This window comes from Ipomoea triloba, chromosome 9 (genome assembly GCF_003576645.1).
Source record: "Ipomoea triloba cultivar NCNSP0323 chromosome 9, ASM357664v1".
Classification (NCBI taxonomy): Eukaryota; Viridiplantae; Streptophyta; class Magnoliopsida; order Solanales; family Convolvulaceae; genus Ipomoea; species Ipomoea triloba.
Genome location: NC_044924.1, coordinates 3,873,265 through 3,893,326, shown reverse-complemented (window position 1 = coordinate 3,893,326; position 20,062 = coordinate 3,873,265). Strand labels below are relative to the sequence as shown.

Here is a 20,062-nt window from a genome sequence, read left to right as displayed (position 1 = left end):
AATAATCAACCAACTCCATTACAAACAAATCCGAATTTAATAAGTCTCTAATCCACTTTCCTTCCTCTTGACATCACTGGTGGCATGCCGGAATGGAATTTATATATTATTCATTTCAAGCCATTATCTTTAAAAGAAAAATGCTATCGCATAATATTTATAAAACAAATAATTATTTTAACAAATAAAATCAAGCACAAAAAAAGAAAAGAAAAGAAAAACCCTCGTCTTTAGAAATTAAAAAAAAAATTACACACAATACAAAATCAACTTATTACAAAGTTTCGTTTTTTTCTTTTTTTTAATAGTAGTTTAATATGATTATGTACAAAAACAAAACAGAATTTCAAAGCTGACCAAAGACCGATGTTTCTCTCTCTAGACTTGAATTTCTCCATATTTTTTTTCCATTGTAAGAAGCTCCTGAAATTTGAAAATTCCAAGTCTGAAGCCTCTCTTTCTTCAAATCTCTTGTCTAGCAAGCTGCCTTCTTTTCCTGCCACTGACTATTCAGATCTCAGATTCTCTGCTAGGTGAAGAGTCACTCACCAGAAATGGCCGGCCGTTACGATCACAACCCTTTTGCTGAAGAAGAAGAAGTTAATCCTTTTGCTGTAAGCTCTCTCTCTTTCCCTCTCTGTGCGTATACATGTACATTTCAACTTCTCTCCGCGTGTTTACGCGATTTCTTAAGTTTAGAACTGAAATCTGTGTTTATGTCTATTTGTTGTTTCTGTATGCTCTAATTGGATTGAGCTTATTTAAATCAGCGTATAATGTGAAGCTGGCGCTGAACTTGGAATTTTTTTAAAGGTTTGTGTATGATATGTACAATTGATTGATTTAGCTCGATTGTATGCTGTTATATGTCGTATACTTCTGCAAAGTTATTGCTTGATGTCTGAATTCAGTGTTTGTATGATAAATTGGAGCTTAACATTGCTTTTGGCTATCTTTGACTTTGATATGCTGATTTGCAAATTGCAATTTTAGTTTATTGTTATGGATTTGTATGAACATAGGATCTGTTTCTGTGACGGATGGAAAGACTCATAATTATCCACTTATGATTGTGTAGCCTGTGTTTATGGGAAAAAAAAAGTGCCATCTGAGTTTAGGTTGTGAGGGAATGTGTGGTTCTGTCATCTGTGGGGAGATGAAGGCTAAAAATCGGTTTTTTCTTGTACTTGTTTTTGGGTGCAATGACCCTTCTCTGTGACATCCCAAATCATTTCCTCATCAGTTTTCCTCTGGCTTGCTCTGATTCTTGATGCCTGTAGCTGGAAATTAAGTAGTAATTACCTGTTAATAATTTGGTCAATATCAATTACTGATAGAATGAACATGAGTTTTGAAAAGCTATGAAATGTGGCCCAACATATTTCAGTTGAAAGAATCAACCCTTGTGTTTTCTATGTTGTTACTTTGAACTATTGTCTTATAAGATTAGTTTATAAAATACTCTGTATTTGTGTTATTTATCGATTCAGGTGCAAAAACATTTTTAGGGTTATATTTTTATGAGTGCTTCTGGATGCTGCATTGTTATTGCATTTCCATGCTTCTAGAGAATCAATTCTGAAATTTCATCATAGTAGTGAATTTTTCAATAATGTACTTATTTTATGGAACTCGTGTTGTTTTCTACTCATTTCCATTTCCCCCATGGAAGTGGAGATAACATTTGGTGTTGAAGAATTTCATTTCAATGAAAGTCCAGTCTCTGCATGCTGGCTTGATGTAAGGGAATATTTTGGTTTTCATAATAGTGTCCAAGTGTCTTTTATTAATTGCGTGATTGTTTTTGAATATGCTCTATTGCTAACATATTCCACATTGGTTTTGGGACTTTTACAGGGCACTGGGAGTGTCCCCCCTGCCACAAAGTCGAGGCTTTCTCCCCTTCCTCCCGAACCAGCTGGTTTCTATAACAATGCCTCTATTGATATTCCACTTGATAGCACTGCGGTTTGTGAAACCTTTCATAATTGATGAATGCATACAACCATGTTCATCATTCTTGTCTTGATTTGATGTCTATCTTTGACTCTCAAATTTAAGTCAACATTGAATGCAGGATTTAAAAAAGAAAGAGAGGGAGTTGCAGGCTAAAGAGGCTGAACTGAGGAGGAGAGAACAGGTATACGTTAATGGAAAATCTAGCCTTCACATGTGATAATGCATTTGTGTCCTGCTACTTTTTGTAAACTGCTAGCAAGACTGCATTTGATAGACTCAGCTGTGTGCCTCCCTCATATTCTTAGATGGAGTGTAGTGCATACAGTACATATAATGAACCTCAGATATTTGGTTATTTTGCAAAAAGATGTTTCACTGCCCTTAAGCATGGTCAAAATTTCAATTGATGTATTATACATCGTTGTATCTAAATCCCATTATTCTATCTTCAACTTGTCTCCAGCTGGAGTTAATGAAAATTTCCATTCTTATGTAGTGAAAAAAAAATTCCATTCTCTCCAACCTTATGATAATTATAGTATTTACTTGTTTTTTTTTTCTTGGTTCATTAATACTATGCAGGAGTTGAAGCGGAAGGAAGATGCTGCTGCAAGAGGTTCTCTATCCTCTTATTTGAATTCTTTTCCCCTTTGTGCTCCTTTTATTGCTAATCATCGGTTAGATCTAAATAAATTTCAGTATTTTCCTTTTTTAATTTCCTCAAAACTTTATTATTTCAATTTTCTTATACCCATTTTTCTTCTCATGTCTTTTCTGTCTTATATAACATGCCTGCAGGATTGTAATGTAAGATAATAAAGCATTAATCTGGGTCTCTTATTTATATGCTTAATGACTTACAAATCCAAACATCCTCGTTGCTTTGCAGCTGGTATTGTTCTTGAGGAAAAGAATTGGCCACCATTCTTCCCAATAATCCATCATGATATTGCGAATGAAATACCAATTCATCTGCAGAGGCTGCAATATGTTGCTTTTACAACCTTCTTAGGTATGCCATATTTTATTGTACATTTGTACTACCTGGGAGTTTCAGTAATGAGGATCTACTTCTTTGTTTGTTTGTTTTTTTTTTCCCCTTTGCCTTTCATGCAACTCTCTTTAATTAGGCTGTTTGAGTTGTTTTAAAACAATAAAATGCTATGCATTGTCACAGAGATTTATCCTGCTGGACTAAAGATTTTTGTGCTATTTGCATTGCTCCTTTGATCTGCTTATCTGCTTTTTTTTTCTTTTTTTTTTTTTTTATAAATGTATACCTTTATTTATTTATTTATTTATTTTTGTACATGCTCTGAGAATATGTTGATTGTGAGCAGGGCTTTTTGCATGTCTCCTATGGAATATAATTGCTGTCACTACTGCATGGATTAAACATGGAGGTTTGTTAATGTTGATTCTAGTTTGGTGTTTTCATCTGCATCTCATCATGCATTTGACCAAATGCTCTAACATGACATTTTTTTCTCGCAGATGTGAAGATCTGGTTTCTATCTATCATCTACTTCATCTCAGGGGTTCCAGGAGCCTATGTGCTGTGGTATCGTCCACTCTACCGTGCTTTTAGGTAAATATCCATATTCACTGTGGAATGAAATTTAACTTGCTCCATCTGTGGGTTACACTTCCAAAATAGGTCATCTCTCAATTCTCTCATATGTAAAGGTGGTCTTTTTCCTTATGGGAATTTGTGATGCACTTTTTATGTCAGAAATACAGTTTAGTTTTTTTTTTTTTTTTGGTAAATCTACCAGCTTTAATGAAATTTTACATGTGCCAGTTGCCATTTTTATTTTTTATTTTAAATTTTAAATCATGGAGATAGCATTGCCTTGACCATACTAACTTGTGCCTATTCCTTTATCTTCCTGATGTCATAAGCTTTTCTTTCTTCCCTAATTTTTTTCCTTTTTTCTTCTCTCATTCGTTGAGACCATACTAACTTTTGGCTATACCTTGAATTCCTTAATGTCATTATTTCCTAAACTTTTCTTTATTTCTTCATTTTTTTACTTTTAAAAAATTACTTTCTATTGGTTGAGGTGGTACTTATTTTTAATGTTTTGCAGAAAAGAAAGTGCTTTTACATTCGGGCGGTTTTTCTTGTTTTATTTGGTAAGTTCCCTGTCCTAAAGTACTAAATTTTTCCTAGACTTTGACATCCAAAATTTTGCCGAGCTTGAAGGATTTATCACATATTTCCTGGCATACAGCTTCACATTGGATTCTGTATCTTTGCTGCTGTTGCTCCTCCAATAGTTTTCAAAGGAAAATCTCTAACGTAAGTGCTTTGTGGCATCTGAACATCTACATCTTTCTTATGAAGTTATTCATAGTTGGAGCACTTAGAATTGATTAATAGGACATGTTTATAGATGAGTAGATGATTAAAAGTTTGTCCTGAAATTATTTGCACTAAAAAAGGACAAGTTATTTTTATACATTTACCAATTGTCTAACCTTGCATCATATTCTGGAACAGAGGTATCCTGCCTGCTGTTGATCTCATTGGTGACAATGTTTTGGTTGGGGTAAGTTCTCATTGTAGCTGATTGTTCCTTTATCAAACATGAATAGCAAGAATCTGCCTGACATTTCAATTTCCTGTTTAGGTTTTCTACTTCATTGGTTTTGGGCTGTTCTGTCTCGAGTCAGTTCTCAGCATTTGGGTTATACAGGTTTGAATCATTACACAATTTATATCTCCATCGAAAACTAAAACATTTTCTGGGGAATTCAATGTTTTGTTGCTGTGCCATCATGCAGCAAGTATACATGTACTTCAGAGGCAGCGGTAAAGCTGCAGAGATGAAGCGCGAGGCTGCTAGAGGAGCCTTAAGGGCAGCCATATGAAAGTTGCACTTTCCGCAGGTACAATAGTTCAGGGCGATATTGCAGTGAGTTGTACAGGCATTTGCGAATGCCATAGAGGAGAGCAGCGCGGGTAAAACTGTCGAGTTAAGCTACACAGATGAGCTTGTTTCATCATATGTTTGTTGTGTTCATTCTTGTCATGTATGTTAAACAATCCACATTGTGCTAAAAAGAACAAGTAGGAAAACCATACCCGCGCCAATCTTTTGTTTAGCAGATTCATTTGTAAATCTCTTTCTTGGACATTTTTCTTTAGCTCACATTATAGGTGAATTGATGTTATCCTACATATGATGTTGGTCACTCAATGAAGTTTGATGCATTGAGTACTAGGAAATAGTCAAGTCCCACATTTTGCTTTGTTTGGATTTCTACATTTACATCTATCTACATCTACATACAATACATACAAATTTAATAGCGGTTCTTAATGGGAACTAAAAAAATGTTAGTGTAATTGTTTGTTGAAATATGAATGGTTCATATTATTTTGATTTTATTATTTTTTTTCTTAGGAATAAGTCATTAAACTACACATCAAACTGCAAGCCATCGAACTCAAAAACAATGCAATTGAGTTTCTGAACAACACAAATTCATGCAATTTAACCTAAAATGACTTGTTATATATGATGTGCCGGTTACCAATTTTAACAATAATATTTTAAAATAATTTTAAATAAAATAATTAATTATTAAAATTAAAATTAAAAATCAATGTACAAAATAATTTATTTTCCATGATACACACTTAATATAAAAAGTTTTTTTACAATGCTTCTAATGTATATATTTACTCATGGTAAATGTTGTAGGGGCCACCTGGCTTATACTTGTGGACGTTGTGGTCCTATACCTTTGTTTATTTTATCATGTATGAAAAAGAAAAAAGAAAAGAATAGGGGTCAAATAAGTCACTAAACTGCACATCAAATTGTAATTAGATCATTGAACTAAAAAATAATGTAATTGAGTCCCTGAACTACACAAACTCATGTAATAAATGACCCGTTTACCCGTTTACCTGAAATTATGCTGACATGGCGGTTACCGATTTTAAAAAAATCATTTTTAAATAATTTTAATTAATAAATTAATTAATTTTAAATTAAAATTAAAAAAAAAAAAAAAAAAAAGTCGGAGACAGCCGTCTTCGTCTCCATGGTCGGGACGGGGAGATGAGGCAATGGAGACGAAGATAGTTTTTTTTTAAATATTAATTATTTAATTTTAAATTATTAAAATATTATTTTAAATCAGTGGCCTATTTAACCTTTATTCCAAAAAAAAATAATAAAAATTATAGAGACCAAACTGTAATTTATCAAATCTTATATGGTCTCATTGAAATTCACAAAAACTGGAGGCCAAATTACCAATTAATTGAATTTTCAAGCTTGGCGCTGCTCAGCTTCTAGCTAGAATGGATGATTTGATTTAAAAAAAAAAAAAAAAAAAAAAAAAAAAAAAAAAAACAAAGCTAGAATGGATGATCAGTGACGATTGAGGAAAGCAAGGAAAGAACGGGAAAAGTGAGAAGATGGATGCTTTGAAAGCCTCATACGGCGACGTTTCTTCTGATTCCGACTCAGAATCCGATCCCACTCCTCCTCCGCCCTCCACCTCCACTTCCATCGCCGCCGATACATTCACGCCTCTGCCGCCGCCTCCTGTCTCTCTACTCGACACGCCCAGTTCATTGGGTAAACTTATTTCTCCACCATAATTTACATACTTAGCTTACAGAACCGCGTGTAAATACCTTTGTGCTATGGTAATATGTGTTACTCTATAGCTGCTCACCAAATGTTCGATGTTTTGTCCGTGAAGGTTCGTTTGATTACTTGCAAAGCAGTCAAGTCAATCGAGTTAGAAGCTTCCCTCATGTAGAAGGCAATTACGCTCTTCATGTTTACATTCCTGGTAAATTTGATCATTGGCTCCCCAAAATTCCTACTTCATATGTGCTATATATAATTTATTGATGACAGCTTAGTAAATAGTAATAGCCTTCAGGTAATGTGGAGTATCTTGATTTGTGTTGTCATTTCAACTGAATGGATAACTTTGCAAAATGGTGTTGACTCTGATTTTGGAAATGGAGTACATACAAAGAACAGATTTTTATGTTTTTTATCATCATAGAGAGATATTTATTGGTTTTTGATACTAATTTTGCCATTATAGTTCATATACCATCTGCTTCGAGGAAGGAGTTGGCTCAGTTTTTGGAGAGGGTCACAGCTCTTGTTCCTGGTCTTAATGCTGTTGATGTTGATGTGCCTTTGAGTAGTTTGATGAGAGAGAACAGTAAGCTTGAGCAAGTTGCCTTAGGTAGGGAATTTCATATAAGTTTGGGAAGGACTGTTCCCATTCGATTACACCAGATCAACTCAATAGTCTCAATGTTTCGCCAGAGGCTGCATTCTCAGAAGAGGTATGGCGGTGGCCTCTGTGAATCTGTGATATGTGTGTGTATATGACAGTAAATGAACCTCAGCTTATGATCAACGTTTTTAAACTTCTACAAATGTCTAAACCCTTGCTTTGGATTGAAAACAGGTATTGGATAAATTTTGACAAATGGGAGATTTTTGTGAATGATGATTGCACTCGCACTTTTCTGTCGCTGGAAGTTGTCAAAGGAGGCTTATTTGAGGTATGACCGACAGCCTATAATAACCTAGTTGACTGTTTAGTTTTCTTATATACTTGTATCTTTAACTGGTTTCATTTGACTCATGAAATCCCAACATATTTGTTTTTGTTGCCTCTCTTTAGTTTCACTTATGTACAATTCACTCGTAAATATATCCTTCAGTTTTTACCCTTGCACTGCTGTTGAGTATTTTTCACAGAGTTTCAACAATACAAATTCAATCTTAGCTTCCTATTTCTATGTGTCTTGAGTGCTTGACAATTTATTTCATAGAAATCAGGAGGAAACTTATGTAGATTCTCGTGATCTAGATAACAAAACAGATTCAAGCTGTTAATGAGGTGTATAGGCTTCACAATCTTCCAGAATTTTACAAGGTTAGATCGGAGAACCAAAAGCTCTTCTTCTACCATTGATTCCACCATTTATAATTTTGGTTAACGCTTTTCTTATCATATAAGCATACACTATTGCACGTTGATTTCAGGATCCGCGTCCTCATATATCCACAGCGTGGGCATTAGGTGACATCAGTGATACACTGAAGAGTATGGTAGAAGAAGAGATGAAGAGATATCTTGTTGGGAGTTCACAACAGAAGCCCATTTTTACAACCAAATTTAGTAGCATTTTGTGTAAGATTGGCAATAAAAGTTATGAGATATGCAAATACCTTGGAGAATAATAGTGTTACAGCTAACCGCTCCAATCTTTTGTTTAGCAGATTTATTTGTAAATCTCTTTCTTCTACATTTTTCATTATCTCCCATTATTAAGTAATTATAATCTAAGGGATAGTTATTCATGATAAATCTTGTTCATGCTAATTTGTAGCATAATATTAAAAATATTTAAATGCTAGTCTAATCTTTATCAGATATACACATCCGTTGATTTGGGCACGTAATATGGCCCAAGACATGGGCGGCATGGGCCATTCTTCTAATTTATTGCTATTAGTGGATTGCATTATTGAACAAATAGATATCTTGTATTTTGCCAAGGACCTTGTAGTCCAGTGGCATCAAACCCTTATCTTTATACGGGAGGTGGTGGGTTCGAGCCTCAGTGGAGGCAATACTAACTCTTGTGCTTCAATTGGTTGAGAAAGTAGTTATGAACAAATATTGCATTGTAATAGAGTTAGTAGTATTAAAAAAAAAAAAAGATATCTTGTATTTTACCAAAGTTACATCAATAAATACAAGTTAGGTCCGAATTGTTTTAGTTGACTTAATTAACATCAACATACCAAAGTTACATCAATAAATACAAGTTAGGTCCGAATTGTTTTAGTTGACTTAATTAACATCAACATTATTGAGGCAGATACCAAATGGAAGGGATTTTGTTGGTGCTGGAAATGATTATGCACCTCTCCAGGGTAGTGGAGCTTTATCTAATTAACGGTGCCACTAACACGTTATTAAGTACAACTGTAGTAGTAGTAAATGTGACTAGGTGACTGATTAGTTTAAACTAAGAAGGCTAATATCCATTCAACTTCTATAGAGTTGAAACTTTGAAAGCTAATATCCATTCAACTTGAAATTTTGTAGTTACAAAATTAACTGTAGAATTAATTTGGTTGGAGTTGTTTAATTTCCATCTTTATTCAGTTACATGCATTACTAATATAGTAATATATGTTTTTTTGGTCAACATAAAGAAATGCGCAATCGTTATGAAGATATGTATTGAGTCATTCTTGTATAATAACATGTAACCACATTAAAGATGTAATTAAATTACACTAAGAATATCTTACGCGATGAGTTTGACTAAGAGACTATTGATAAGAATCGAATTCATGAATCAAGGTAATGATGGCATTACTAATATATTAATTTCATGCAATGATGGCAACAGGACTGGTTGCTGACTTGCTGCATTATGTCATTTATGGGCGAAATGGCGGAAAGCGCGTTTTGGTTGGTGTTGGGATACTCAGCTTATTAATGGGGACGCCAAGTGGTTAAAGGTATGGTCATAAATGAATGTTTATGACATCCAAAATGTTTTGTTTATGGATTATCATGTCATGTATGAAACCCTAATATAATACAACATACTAAGACTTATAAACTATAAAGGTAAAATTTTCCAGCTCACTTAATTTTGAGTGAATTTTCCAGTTTTGCTCACGAAATATATGCATGATAGCACAAAAATAACCCTAGAAATATGGCATGGACACCTCACGTAGTATGCCCAATAAACTTATACTCTATATTGATTCATGAGATAGGTCGGATCATTATAAAAATGTAAATGTAACTTGTAATAAGAAAGTGTAATACTAATATCTATCTCATTTCTCGTGGAAAAGGAGTAAAAACCGCTGAACTCGTACGTTACAGACCATCATTCTTCATAGATCATACATAGTTGCAGGACATATATAGCTGCTAATAATATTAACTGACAGTACCATAGCATCATATACTATGGACTATATATATATATATATATAATCTCGATCTAGTCATCTTACCAGCCACGTATATAGAGACAGGTAATCCCATATATGTATAAGGGCGTAGCTTTCATTAACGTTTACGAACGATAGATCTGCATGCGCCGCTTAACAATAAGCGGTGCATTTTTTCTTGCAATCGACGGTGCAGCCGCCGCCGCCGCCGCCGTAGCCGTAGCCCTTCCCGCCTTTAGCGAACGACTTGAAACACTTGGCCGGACACCTCAGCTTCTTGCCGTAACAGGGGCCCTTGTCCTTGCAAACCACCGTCGGCCTCACCACGCCGCCTCCCGCGTACCCTCCGGCCGGACCACCGTACCCGGATCCATACCCTCCTCCGAATCCGCTCCCAAATCCGGGCACTCCGAACCCGGTTCCCGACCCGAAGTACGGTGCTCCGAACCCGCCACCGTCGCCTCTCTGGGATGCGAGGCGATTGAGCTCTTCCGGTTCAGGCCGGGCTGCGAGGATGGCGGTTGAGGTGATTAGCACGAAAGCAAGGATCAGAATGGCTTTGGATGTCATTTTTTGAACTTTTTTTTTTCTTGGTTTCTCGAAATTAAAAGATGGATAGAATTAGGGTTTATAAAGAGGTGGCAAAATAGAGTGGATGCGCAAAACACTATTGTTAACAAGTCGCGACACCAATTATGGTCTACCACGTGCATCAGAGATTGAAAGACAATGTCTTTACTACCAGATATATCGGGGTGACTAATGTTTGAATAAGTGAATTGATTCGGTTAATGTTTACTTAAGTTCAAGTTGTTTAAACCAGTTTTTAAGTAATGATATTGACTATTTAACTAAGTCAAACAGTTAATAATGATAAAACAAATTAAAATTGACTGATAAAGTAACTATGTTGTCAAACATGACGATTATATTTATTATAAAAGTCATCAATATTAATTTACACTTTAGAGAAAACAATATTTATTTATTATTGTTATTTAAACATAAGTCCATATACACAGTTACACAGTACACCAACGTTTATTTGTATCTGCATATGTGCATGATTACTTAAATCTATCTATTTATATTTATAATATAAGTAGCTAGGTCTCACTATCTCTATCCTATCATAATTCAAGCATCCGCATATACTCTTAGCTAACCTTTGGCTTAAGTTATATTACTCCGTACAAAATTTCGACGCTATGAATGTTGAAATATTATACCAATTGCTTGATTTTTAAAATAATGTATAAGTTTTTTTTAATAATAATAAAATTCTTTTGTAATTATATTTTATTTTAAGATTTTAAGTAAGTTTTTTTTTTTTAATGTAACAATTCAAAACGAAGATGGGGTGGGGGTGGGGGAGGTATAAAGTGGATAGTAGTTGAGAAGGTGATTAATGCATGTAAGGTATGGTAGGTTAACTGAATTTATTACTGATTTCATCACTTTTTCTTTTGGACGAAAGGAAATCGTAATCAATATTTGATAGTGTAAACTAGATAAATTTCTTTTTTTTTTTAAGTTCAAAAGCTACATACACAACCATAAATGGGAGGTAAATACACTAGAAATGAGCACTACTAGAAATAAACTTGTCATTTTAAATGACTAAATCGATGAGTTATATGTAAAATTTTTGCATAAAATATTTAATATTTTCATTATTGCAAAATTAATCCGATTCTGTCCCAAGATTATATTTAGATTTTGAATATATATTTGATCTCCTACTTTTCTTTTTCTTCAAGTACACTATCATGCGTTTGGCATGTTTTCAATAAATAATACAATGTAATTACAATATTCCGTAATAATGATTAAATACTTCTTGTCCATAAAAGGTGAAATTCTCTTGCCCCACACCTCCGCATGCACCACATCCCGATGAGACATTACGTGAATGTGTAGATCACAGTAACTCAACAGTCGAATTAATTAGGTGAGAAAACTAGTGTATGATGTCTACAAAAAATTCACCACATTGAGTGAAATGATCATAATACAGTCGTCAAAGCTCAAATATTTAACTTTACTCATAATCTACTATCCAAGAACCAAGTGTGCATAATTAAATACTTCTTAAAAGAAAGACCTAAATTATCCCACACAATATTGTTATTAATGTAACTCAAACTCCTAAGTCCTAACCTTCAATAAGTAGCTTCACCTTAGTTAATTAGGAGACACATGATTTTTTACTATTCTACGATATGTTTCACATGATTTTTTAAATGCACTTATGAGAACATGGTCCTGGGCAATCAACTATTTTAACTAGCGAGTTATATTAACAGTTTGTAAAGATATACTCCGTATTTGGTAAAATTAATGGTTTGTTATTAGTGGTTAATGTGTAAATATACCTAGCTATAAAAACACTTATACAACTACAACAAATCAACAATAATAATATTGAAAAAAAAAAACAAAAAAATCAAAGATCTTGTGGTTTAGTGGCACCTAATTTATACTCCCATGTGGAAGGGAATGGATTCGAGCCGATCGAGAGAGTGGATTTGAGCCTTAGTGAAGGAGGAACTGTTGTTCCTAAAAAAATGTGTTGACATTATATGCGTTTAATTAATTTTTTTATATAATATCATGAGCATACTCTATACTTTGGAGAGAAAAAATGAGCTAGTTTTGGAAATGAATATATATGAATGTGAAACGTCGAAAATGATACAAACAAGTCGCCGACAAACGGAGGCGGTGACATTAATGAGTTGAAGGATGGCCGGCCGGTGACCTGCTATCTGATCTGTAAATCATATTCATGACTGTTGAGTGTTGAACATCAACAAGTGCTTTACAGATTGGGTTTCTAATTTTCCACTACCAAAATTAAATATTCGTTGTTGATAATGAAGCAGTGTCAAGTTTTGTGTGACACTGTATCACATAAAATATAATATATTTTTTATTCAAAATATAATATTTTTTTATATTTATATTTTAATTATAAAGGCTCTACACCGCGACTCGACAAAGTATTTGTGAGGGATGTAAATCAGGTGATCTCAGTGTGCATAAGAAATCTGTCTACTTTGAACATAGGGTCACATTTGTGTGAGACCGTCTCACGGATCCTTATTTGTGAGACGGGTCGGGTCGGGTCAATGCACCGTGCAAATGTCATACTTATATGTGCAAATGTCATACTTATATGCTCAAATATAACACTAATCAAGAATACAATTTTTGTTACTTATTAGAAAAAAAGTAATACATTTTTCATAATAAGTAATGTTGACAAGTGCCCCTTACTTATAAGGGCAAATATAATATTTTTGTAGAAAAATGTAATACTTTTAAATCGAAATGTAAAAGTATTGTATTTTCCCTTAAAAGTATTACATTTACCCTTATAAGTAACAAAAATTTTATTCCTGATTAGTATTATATTTGAGCATATAAGTATGACATTTGTGCATACAAGTGTTACTTTTGCATCTTGACCCGACCCGTCTCATGGTGAGACGGTCTCACACAAATTTTTGCCTTGAACATAATATTCACACTATCATTGCTGAGGTTTAGACCTTGATATCTTTTCTTAAATATTATCTACTAAATCAGTGATTTAAGCCGGGGACATCACCTTGCTTTCGTACATGTTGGTGGACACATGGTGGTGCTATTCAATGACTTTAATCTGTGTCATTTTTGTCAACTTGTACCTGTGCAACTGTGCAAGCTAGTCCGCACATTTCAAAGATGTTAACATCTTTGGAGATTGCGAAAAATGTAGCGCGTTTTAAAAGGTCGTGTTGACGTTTGTTAGTTCATTTATGAATATGGTTATATAAAGCTGTCTTGTAGTAATTGAATATAATAAAATGCCGGTTAAATTGTCTTTTTCATTTCTTGTTACACAATTAAATAGAAAGTAGTTGAATAAATGTATTCTTAAAAATCATGCAATTGTATACTCAATAAGTTCATTTAATTTACGGAAAAAGTTCAAAATCATTACTTAAATATATGCTCTAAATGAAGTTCGTTTTGTGATTATAATCATTAAGTTTCCTCTAGTATTCAGTTGGCATGGCACTGAGGTTATGTTTCCATTATCTTTATTATGCATGAAAACTTTTAGGAGATTGTGTTTTCACATTTTGAATACGTTTTTCCTCGTAAAATCATATAAACTCCCACAACACTTCATAATTTTAAAAAATTAAAATTATATTTTTTAAAAGAAGAACTAGTAGACAATTGATATTTAAATATAGTTAACAAAAATATGTCTAAATATATTCATATTCTTGTAATTTTATATTTACACATTTCTCTTGTATTGTGTCTCCAACATGTTCTTATATCCTATGGATATATTTCAATGCCGAACTTTGCACTTCTGCATACAAGGAATCCAAACTTCCAATTGTCAGCAATTCTGTGACTGAAAGCAAGTCGTGAGTGAGACTCTAGTCTATTAGACCACTGTCCTGAGAATATGGGATACACCCCTATCTAAGTCTAGACTAGCTGGTTTGGGCTTCAAAATGGGCTGGACTTGGTGGGTCACAGTTTTGGACTAGACCCAAGTCAAAACTGGCTAAAAACAATGGAGCTAATCATTCATGTTCTGATGGACAGACTAGAAATGGCAGAAAATTGTCATCTTACATTAAAAATTGGATCTTTGCAATGATCAAGTTTCAGTTGGTGACAAAACTGCTGTGAAAAAGACAAGCTGACAGAATTCAATACAACATTCACATTTCACATCATGCTATTTTACAATGCACTGAAAGCTTATGACAGTTCTGATATGCTGTACATGAAAATCCCAAGTAACATATAATTTGCATCAGAGGCAAGAGGAGCACCAGCTCTCATCAACAGCCCTGATGATATTCTCATGCAGTTTAGGCCCTGCACAAGCAATTACACCTCGATCGAGCCCTTCTATGCATGCCCCGTTCGAGAAGTCGAGTGGATCTCCTCCAGCATCAGTCACCACGCCTCCCGCTTCTTGTATGATCACAACCCCGGCTGCATGATCCCATACCTTCTCCTTCTTACCAGCCCTCGCGAACTTCATGAAGGCCTCAGCATCTCCTCGGGCTATGGCTGCATNATATAATATTTTTGTAGAAAAATGTAATACTTTTAAATCGAAATGTAAAAGTATTGTATTTTCCCTTAAAAGTATTACATTTACCCTTATAAGTAACAAAAATTTTATTCCTGATTAGTATTATATTTGAGCATATAAGTATGACATTTGTGCATACAAGTGTTACTTTTGCATCTTGACCCGACCCGTCTCATGGTGAGACGGTCTCACACAAATTTTTGCCTTGAACATAATATTCACACTATCATTGCTGAGGTTTAGACCTTGATATCTTTTCTTAAATATTATCTACTAAATCAGTGATTTAAGCCGGGGACATCACCTTGCTTTCGTACATGTTGGTGGACACATGGTGGTGCTATTCAATGACTTTAATCTGTGTCATTTTTGTCAACTTGTACCTGTGCAACTGTGCAAGCTAGTCCGCACATTTCAAAGATGTTAACATCTTTGGAGATTGCGAAAAATGTAGCGCGTTTTAAAAGGTCGTGTTGACGTTTGTTAGTTCATTTATGAATATGGTTATATAAAGCTGTCTTGTAGTAATTGAATATAATAAAATGCCGGTTAAATTGTCTTTTTCATTTCTTGTTACACAATTAAATAGAAAGTAGTTGAATAAATGTATTCTTAAAAATCATGCAATTGTATACTCAATAAGTTCATTTAATTTACGGAAAAAGTTCAAAATCATTACTTAAATATATGCTCTAAATGAAGTTCGTTTTGTGATTATAATCATTAAGTTTCCTCTAGTATTCAGTTGGCATGGCACTGAGGTTATGTTTCCATTATCTTTATTATGCATGAAAACTTTTAGGAGATTGTGTTTTCACATTTTGAATACGTTTTTCCTCGTAAAATCATATAAACTCCCACAACACTTCATAATTTTAAAAAATTAAAATTATATTTTTTAAAAGAAGAACTAGTAGACAATTGATATTTAAATATAGTTAACAAAAATATGTCTAAATATATTCATATTCTTGTAATTTTATATTTACACATTTCTCTTGTATTGTGTCTCCAACATGTTCTTATATCCTATGGATATATTTCAATGCCGAACTTTGCACTTCTGCATACAAGGAATCCAAACTTCCAATTGTCAGCAATTCTGTGACTGAAAGCAAGTCGTGAGTGAGACTCTAGTCTATTAGACCACTGTCCTGAGAATATGGGATACACCCCTATCTAAGTCTAGACTAGCTGGTTTGGGCTTCAAAATGGGCTGGACTTGGTGGGTCACAGTTTTGGACTAGACCCAAGTCAAAACTGGCTAAAAACAATGGAGCTAATCATTCATGTTCTGATGGACAGACTAGAAATGGCAGAAAATTGTCATCTTACATTAAAAATTGGATCTTTGCAATGATCAAGTTTCAGTTGGTGACAAAACTGCTGTGAAAAAGACAAGCTGACAGAATTCAATACAACATTCACATTTCACATCATGCTATTTTACAATGCACTGAAAGCTTATGACAGTTCTGATATGCTGTACATGAAAATCCCAAGTAACATATAATTTGCATCAGAGGCAAGAGGAGCACCAGCTCTCATCAACAGCCCTGATGATATTCTCATGCAGTTTAGGCCCTGCACAAGCAATTACACCTCGATCGAGCCCTTCTATGCATGCCCCGTTCGAGAAGTCGAGTGGATCTCCTCCAGCATCAGTCACCACGCCTCCCGCTTCTTGTATGATCACAACCCCGGCTGCATGATCCCATACCTTCTCCTTCTTACCAGCCCTCGCGAACTTCATGAAGGCCTCAGCATCTCCTCGGGCTATGGCTGCATACTTCATGCTGCTATATACGCGTAATTGTTGGTTCCTGAAAAGCACAGATTTTTTTTTTGAGCACTACTACTGTTACAATGTAGTATCTGTTCATAGCTACTTTCTCAACCTACTGAAGCACAAAGAGTCAACAGTCTAACAGTTTATAACACTTAACACTCACCTATGTCCCAAGCTGGAATTTAGTCCTGCAGTAAATGAATGGCTTGATTTTGCCTTTTCTTCAACTGTTTCACAGAAGGTAGCCAAAACCGGGCTGTCAATGGAGGATGGTTTAATCTGTTTAGATGAGTTTGGCCAATTAAACATCTTCTCCCCGTGGAGAAGTGGCTGCATCCACGCATTGCCATCGCCTCTTCTTGCATACATTACACAACCTTTATCCCGATGAGGCTCAGATAATGCTGCAGAGGTCAGCCTAGACAGAATCCTCTGGTATCCATAGTGATAGCTAAGCCATTCCTTCTTCAGTGGATAATTAGGACACCCGAGAACTCCAAGCACCGGGGCTCCATCTTCTATCAATGACAGTGCAACAGCATATTGATCCCCTCGGGGAGATCCAAGCGTGCTGTCAACAGTACCCAATGCCCAAAATCTGCTAGCATCCGCCCCAGCCAATTTGCACGTGTTAATCGTCTCCATAATCTCTTTAGTGCAGAGAGCCTCAGCTGGCCCTGTCAGTCCAAAACGCGGTGCATAAGCCAGAGACTCATTTACTGCTTTCGCCACGCTTTCTAGGATGCCAGTAGCCTCAGCCTTGGAGATTTCTTGCTTATCTTCTTCAGCAAGAATGGCTACACTATGACTACCAAAAGCCTCAGAAAGAACCCAACTAACAATTGCTTGGACACTCCAATCTATATGCAGCATGCAATAAAGATTAGCTTATCCCCCCTTAACAAACAAAGTCATCTCAGACAGAGTGAAGAACAGTTAAACAAAGTAGAATGAGTAGCATCTCCCCATAGTAGATATAGTTTTAGAAGAAAGTGGAGAACAAAGTAAATAAAGAAACAAAGTAGATATGGATACCTAGGGAAAAGTAGAAAACAATGTTTTCATCAAATTATAGTGTATACATATAATTGATCTAGCTTGTCTGAACTGATCAAAGTTCATGAGGCATGCCACTTTTTATAACTAGTTTGTTGTAAATTTCACTTGAAAAGATCTTGGACTAGACAAAAACCATATTATTTTCATTTTCAAAACAAAAGATCCTTAACTTGAAGCTACTTTCAATTATGATGATCTTTCAATGGGCATCTATGCCTGGACAAGTGGACAATGAAAATGGCATCCTATAAAATTCTGCAGGCAATCAGTCAGGATATATATAGATAAAACAACAGATTTTCATAATGACTGATCTAATTATGCAATTCCATAGTCCAAACAGATGGCTTTTAGCTACTGGGTCGCTGAGTCACCAATATTTATCCTTTCAATATCTTGTCTGACTGGGGTGTGAGGCTAGACGCCCCTTTTGTGAGGAAGATACCTTTAGCTAACCTCACTATTAACCAAATTAATTATTCCTAAAAATAGACCATTTTTCATTAAATTTATTAGGCAATATGACAAGTTGACAACCACAACTGTCACTTGTCACAAGGTTGGTCCTTCCAGAAATGGTATGGCTAAAACAATTTCCAAACTTCTTGTTATAAATTTCTCCTTCCTGATGAGTAGTGTCTTTTAGCTAAAAGTTTGAAAATAAAAAGCAAATCTTTCACCAGAATTCATTCCTAAAGCCCCCAAAAGATCAACAAAATGAAGAAAAGCACACCAGTCATTGGACACCCAAAATACCATAAAATTAGCCCAGAAAATGAGAAATTTAAACTGAGTTACCAGCAATGGTAACGAGAAAATTATCATCCTTGGAATGCCTCTCACAGAGCAAGCACGCCATGTGGACAGCTTTCACGGCAATTTCCAATTCTTTGGAATATTTATCGTCTGCGACGGAACCAATCTCCAGATTCTGGGTTTTATCCATCGTTGAAACAAGATTTTTCGGTGGAAAGACGGCGGTTGTTGGATCACTCAAGCAGTTGAGGCGACAGTTTCTATCAAGCAATAAAGAGGGAGTAGGACTACTTAGTATTCGAGTTACTCGTGGATAGTTTAGTGGCAAATTTTCAGTCTTTCTGATACTGTGAAAGGGATGCGAGGGAAGGTTTGCTATAGGGAAATTTATAGAAGAAGGTGGCATTATAGTACCAAAGATGGTTTTAGAACTTGAAGTGGAATGATGGTGCCATTATAACTCTTCCAAGACTTTTTATAGACGGTGAATCAATGTTTTGGGCACAATTCAGCGAGAGATTAGTTATGGTGTGAGTTACACATAAACAAAAATTACTTTTTTGTTTGTTTTTCTACTTAACATTAGAAAAGAAATAGTAGTGAATGACTTTGTGGTCTAGTGGCATCGGTTGCACTCTCCATGTGGAAAGGATGGGTTGTCGAACGTTTTATTACTATTTATTTTTAAAAGAATAAACTCTATTATGAAATTACTGGTTCAATTACTTTCTTTTTGAGTAGTAAAATAAATTATTATCATTTTTATAAAAGTATATAGTTAAAGAAAGACTTGCAAATTCGAGGGGAGAATATAATCAAATTAAAAGTATAAGTTCCACTTCATAGTTCATAATCTCATCACATTTACCATTTGCTCACATCATAATATATTAATATATAGCATATCTAAAGAGAATTATTTTCAAAGAAACAAACAAAAAACAAAATATACCATAATCTATATGTGTGTTGATTGAAGGATAAGTGGATAACAATATAGATACCTGAATTCAATTGGAAATGATTTCAGCTCAATTATAAACTGATAGTAGAGCTTAAAGACAAATTTAGTGATAATGAAATCCTCCCTCATTCGCACTGCCCGGGGAAATCCATTCCAAACTCAACACTCCTTTTGTCGTTTGAATTGTCTTTCTTTAATGTCAAACAACAGCACTACTTGAGAATAGATGCGAAAGCAAATGTTTAGAATGAAAATATGCGAGTTTGATCGGATTAGAAGGCGTTGATTCAAATAAAAATGATATGGTTACTTTAAGTTTAAGATCGATAATTGGAGATTATGATTTTCATGTCGTATTCAGTATTGTTGATTTATCATACATGGAATATAAAAAAATTGTAGAGAAGGCCAAAGTATTATATATATATATATAA

At 34.6% G+C, this 20,062-nt stretch overlaps 4 protein-coding genes across 5 annotated transcripts; 2 read left to right on the top strand and 2 right to left on the bottom strand.

Moving 5' to 3' along the window:
- Positions 1–366: 366 nt before the first annotated feature.
- LOC116031012 (secretory carrier-associated membrane protein 3-like) lies at positions 367–5,228 on the top strand. The gene is made up of 12 exons (XM_031273440.1): positions 367–614; positions 1,858–1,968; positions 2,078–2,140; positions 2,542–2,575; positions 2,849–2,971; positions 3,300–3,362; positions 3,454–3,547; positions 4,050–4,095; positions 4,194–4,261; positions 4,463–4,511; positions 4,593–4,658; positions 4,747–5,228. Exons 1-12 carry the CDS (start codon positions 555–557, stop codon positions 4,831–4,833), a joined length of 864 nt encoding a protein of 287 aa, XP_031129300.1. The 5' UTR covers positions 367–554; the 3' UTR covers positions 4,834–5,228.
- Positions 5,229–6,309: 1,081 nt separating this feature from the next.
- Positions 6,310–8,325, top strand: LOC116030468 (U6 snRNA phosphodiesterase-like). The gene is made up of 6 exons (XM_031272721.1): positions 6,310–6,557; positions 6,685–6,777; positions 7,042–7,291; positions 7,417–7,513; positions 7,825–7,890; positions 8,001–8,325. Exons 1-6 carry the CDS (start codon positions 6,395–6,397, stop codon positions 8,196–8,198), a joined length of 867 nt encoding a protein of 288 aa, XP_031128581.1. The 5' UTR covers positions 6,310–6,394; the 3' UTR covers positions 8,199–8,325.
- A 1,472-nt stretch (positions 8,326–9,797) lies between these two features.
- LOC116030308 (glycine-rich cell wall structural protein-like) lies at positions 9,798–10,561 on the bottom strand. The gene has a single exon (XM_031272526.1). The coding sequence runs from the start codon at positions 10,512–10,514 to the stop codon at positions 10,098–10,100; it is 417 nt and encodes a 138-aa protein (XP_031128386.1). The 5' UTR covers positions 10,515–10,561; the 3' UTR covers positions 9,798–10,097.
- Positions 10,562–14,604: 4,043 nt separating this feature from the next.
- Positions 14,605–19,088, bottom strand: LOC116030551 (PAP-specific phosphatase HAL2-like). Of its 2 annotated transcripts, XM_031272835.1 has the most exons (4): positions 18,707–19,088; positions 17,013–17,709; positions 16,795–16,883; positions 14,605–14,987 (listed from the first exon to the last, which is right to left on the bottom strand). In XM_031272835.1, the coding sequence occupies exons 1-4, from the start codon at positions 19,068–19,070 to the stop codon at positions 14,773–14,775; spliced, it is 1,365 nt and encodes a 454-aa protein (XP_031128695.1). In that variant the 5' UTR covers positions 19,071–19,088; the 3' UTR covers positions 14,605–14,772. The 2 variants fall into 2 exon arrangements, with proteins under 2 accessions (XP_031128695.1, XP_031128694.1); XM_031272834.1 differs by lacking the exon at positions 14,605–14,987 and having other exon boundaries at positions 16,412–16,883.
- Between the last annotated feature and the right edge of the window lie 974 nt (positions 19,089–20,062).

Coding starts and splice junctions, on each gene's coding strand:
- LOC116030468 (XM_031272721.1), top strand. CDS start 6,395: ATGGATGCTTTGAAAGCCTCATACGGCGACGTTTCTTCTGATTCCGAC. Junction 7,292..7,416: donor AGGCTGCATTCTCAGAAGAG/GTATGGCGGTGG, acceptor GATTGAAAACAG/GTATTGGATAAATTTTGACA. Junction 7,891..8,000: donor ATCTTCCAGAATTTTACAAG/GTTAGATCGGAG, acceptor CGTTGATTTCAG/GATCCGCGTCCTCATATATC.
- LOC116030551 (XM_031272835.1), bottom strand. CDS start 19,070: ATGCCACCTTCTTCTATAAATTTCCCTATAGCAAACCTTCCCTCGCAT. Junction 16,884..17,012: donor AATTCCAGCTTGGGACATAG/GTGAGTGTTAAG, acceptor TGTGCTTTTCAG/GAACCAACAATTACGCGTAT. Junction 14,988..16,794: donor CATGAAGTTCGCGAGGGCTG/GTAAGAAGGAGA, acceptor TCGCGAGGGCTG/GTAAGAAGGAGAAGGTATGG.
- LOC116030308 (XM_031272526.1), bottom strand. CDS start 10,514: ATGACATCCAAAGCCATTCTGATCCTTGCTTTCGTGCTAATCACCTCA.
- LOC116031012 (XM_031273440.1), top strand. CDS start 555: ATGGCCGGCCGTTACGATCACAACCCTTTTGCTGAAGAAGAAGAAGTT. Junction 2,576..2,848: donor GGAAGATGCTGCTGCAAGAG/GTTCTCTATCCT, acceptor GTTGCTTTGCAG/CTGGTATTGTTCTTGAGGAA. Junction 4,262..4,462: donor TTCAAAGGAAAATCTCTAAC/GTAAGTGCTTTG, acceptor ATTCTGGAACAG/AGGTATCCTGCCTGCTGTTG.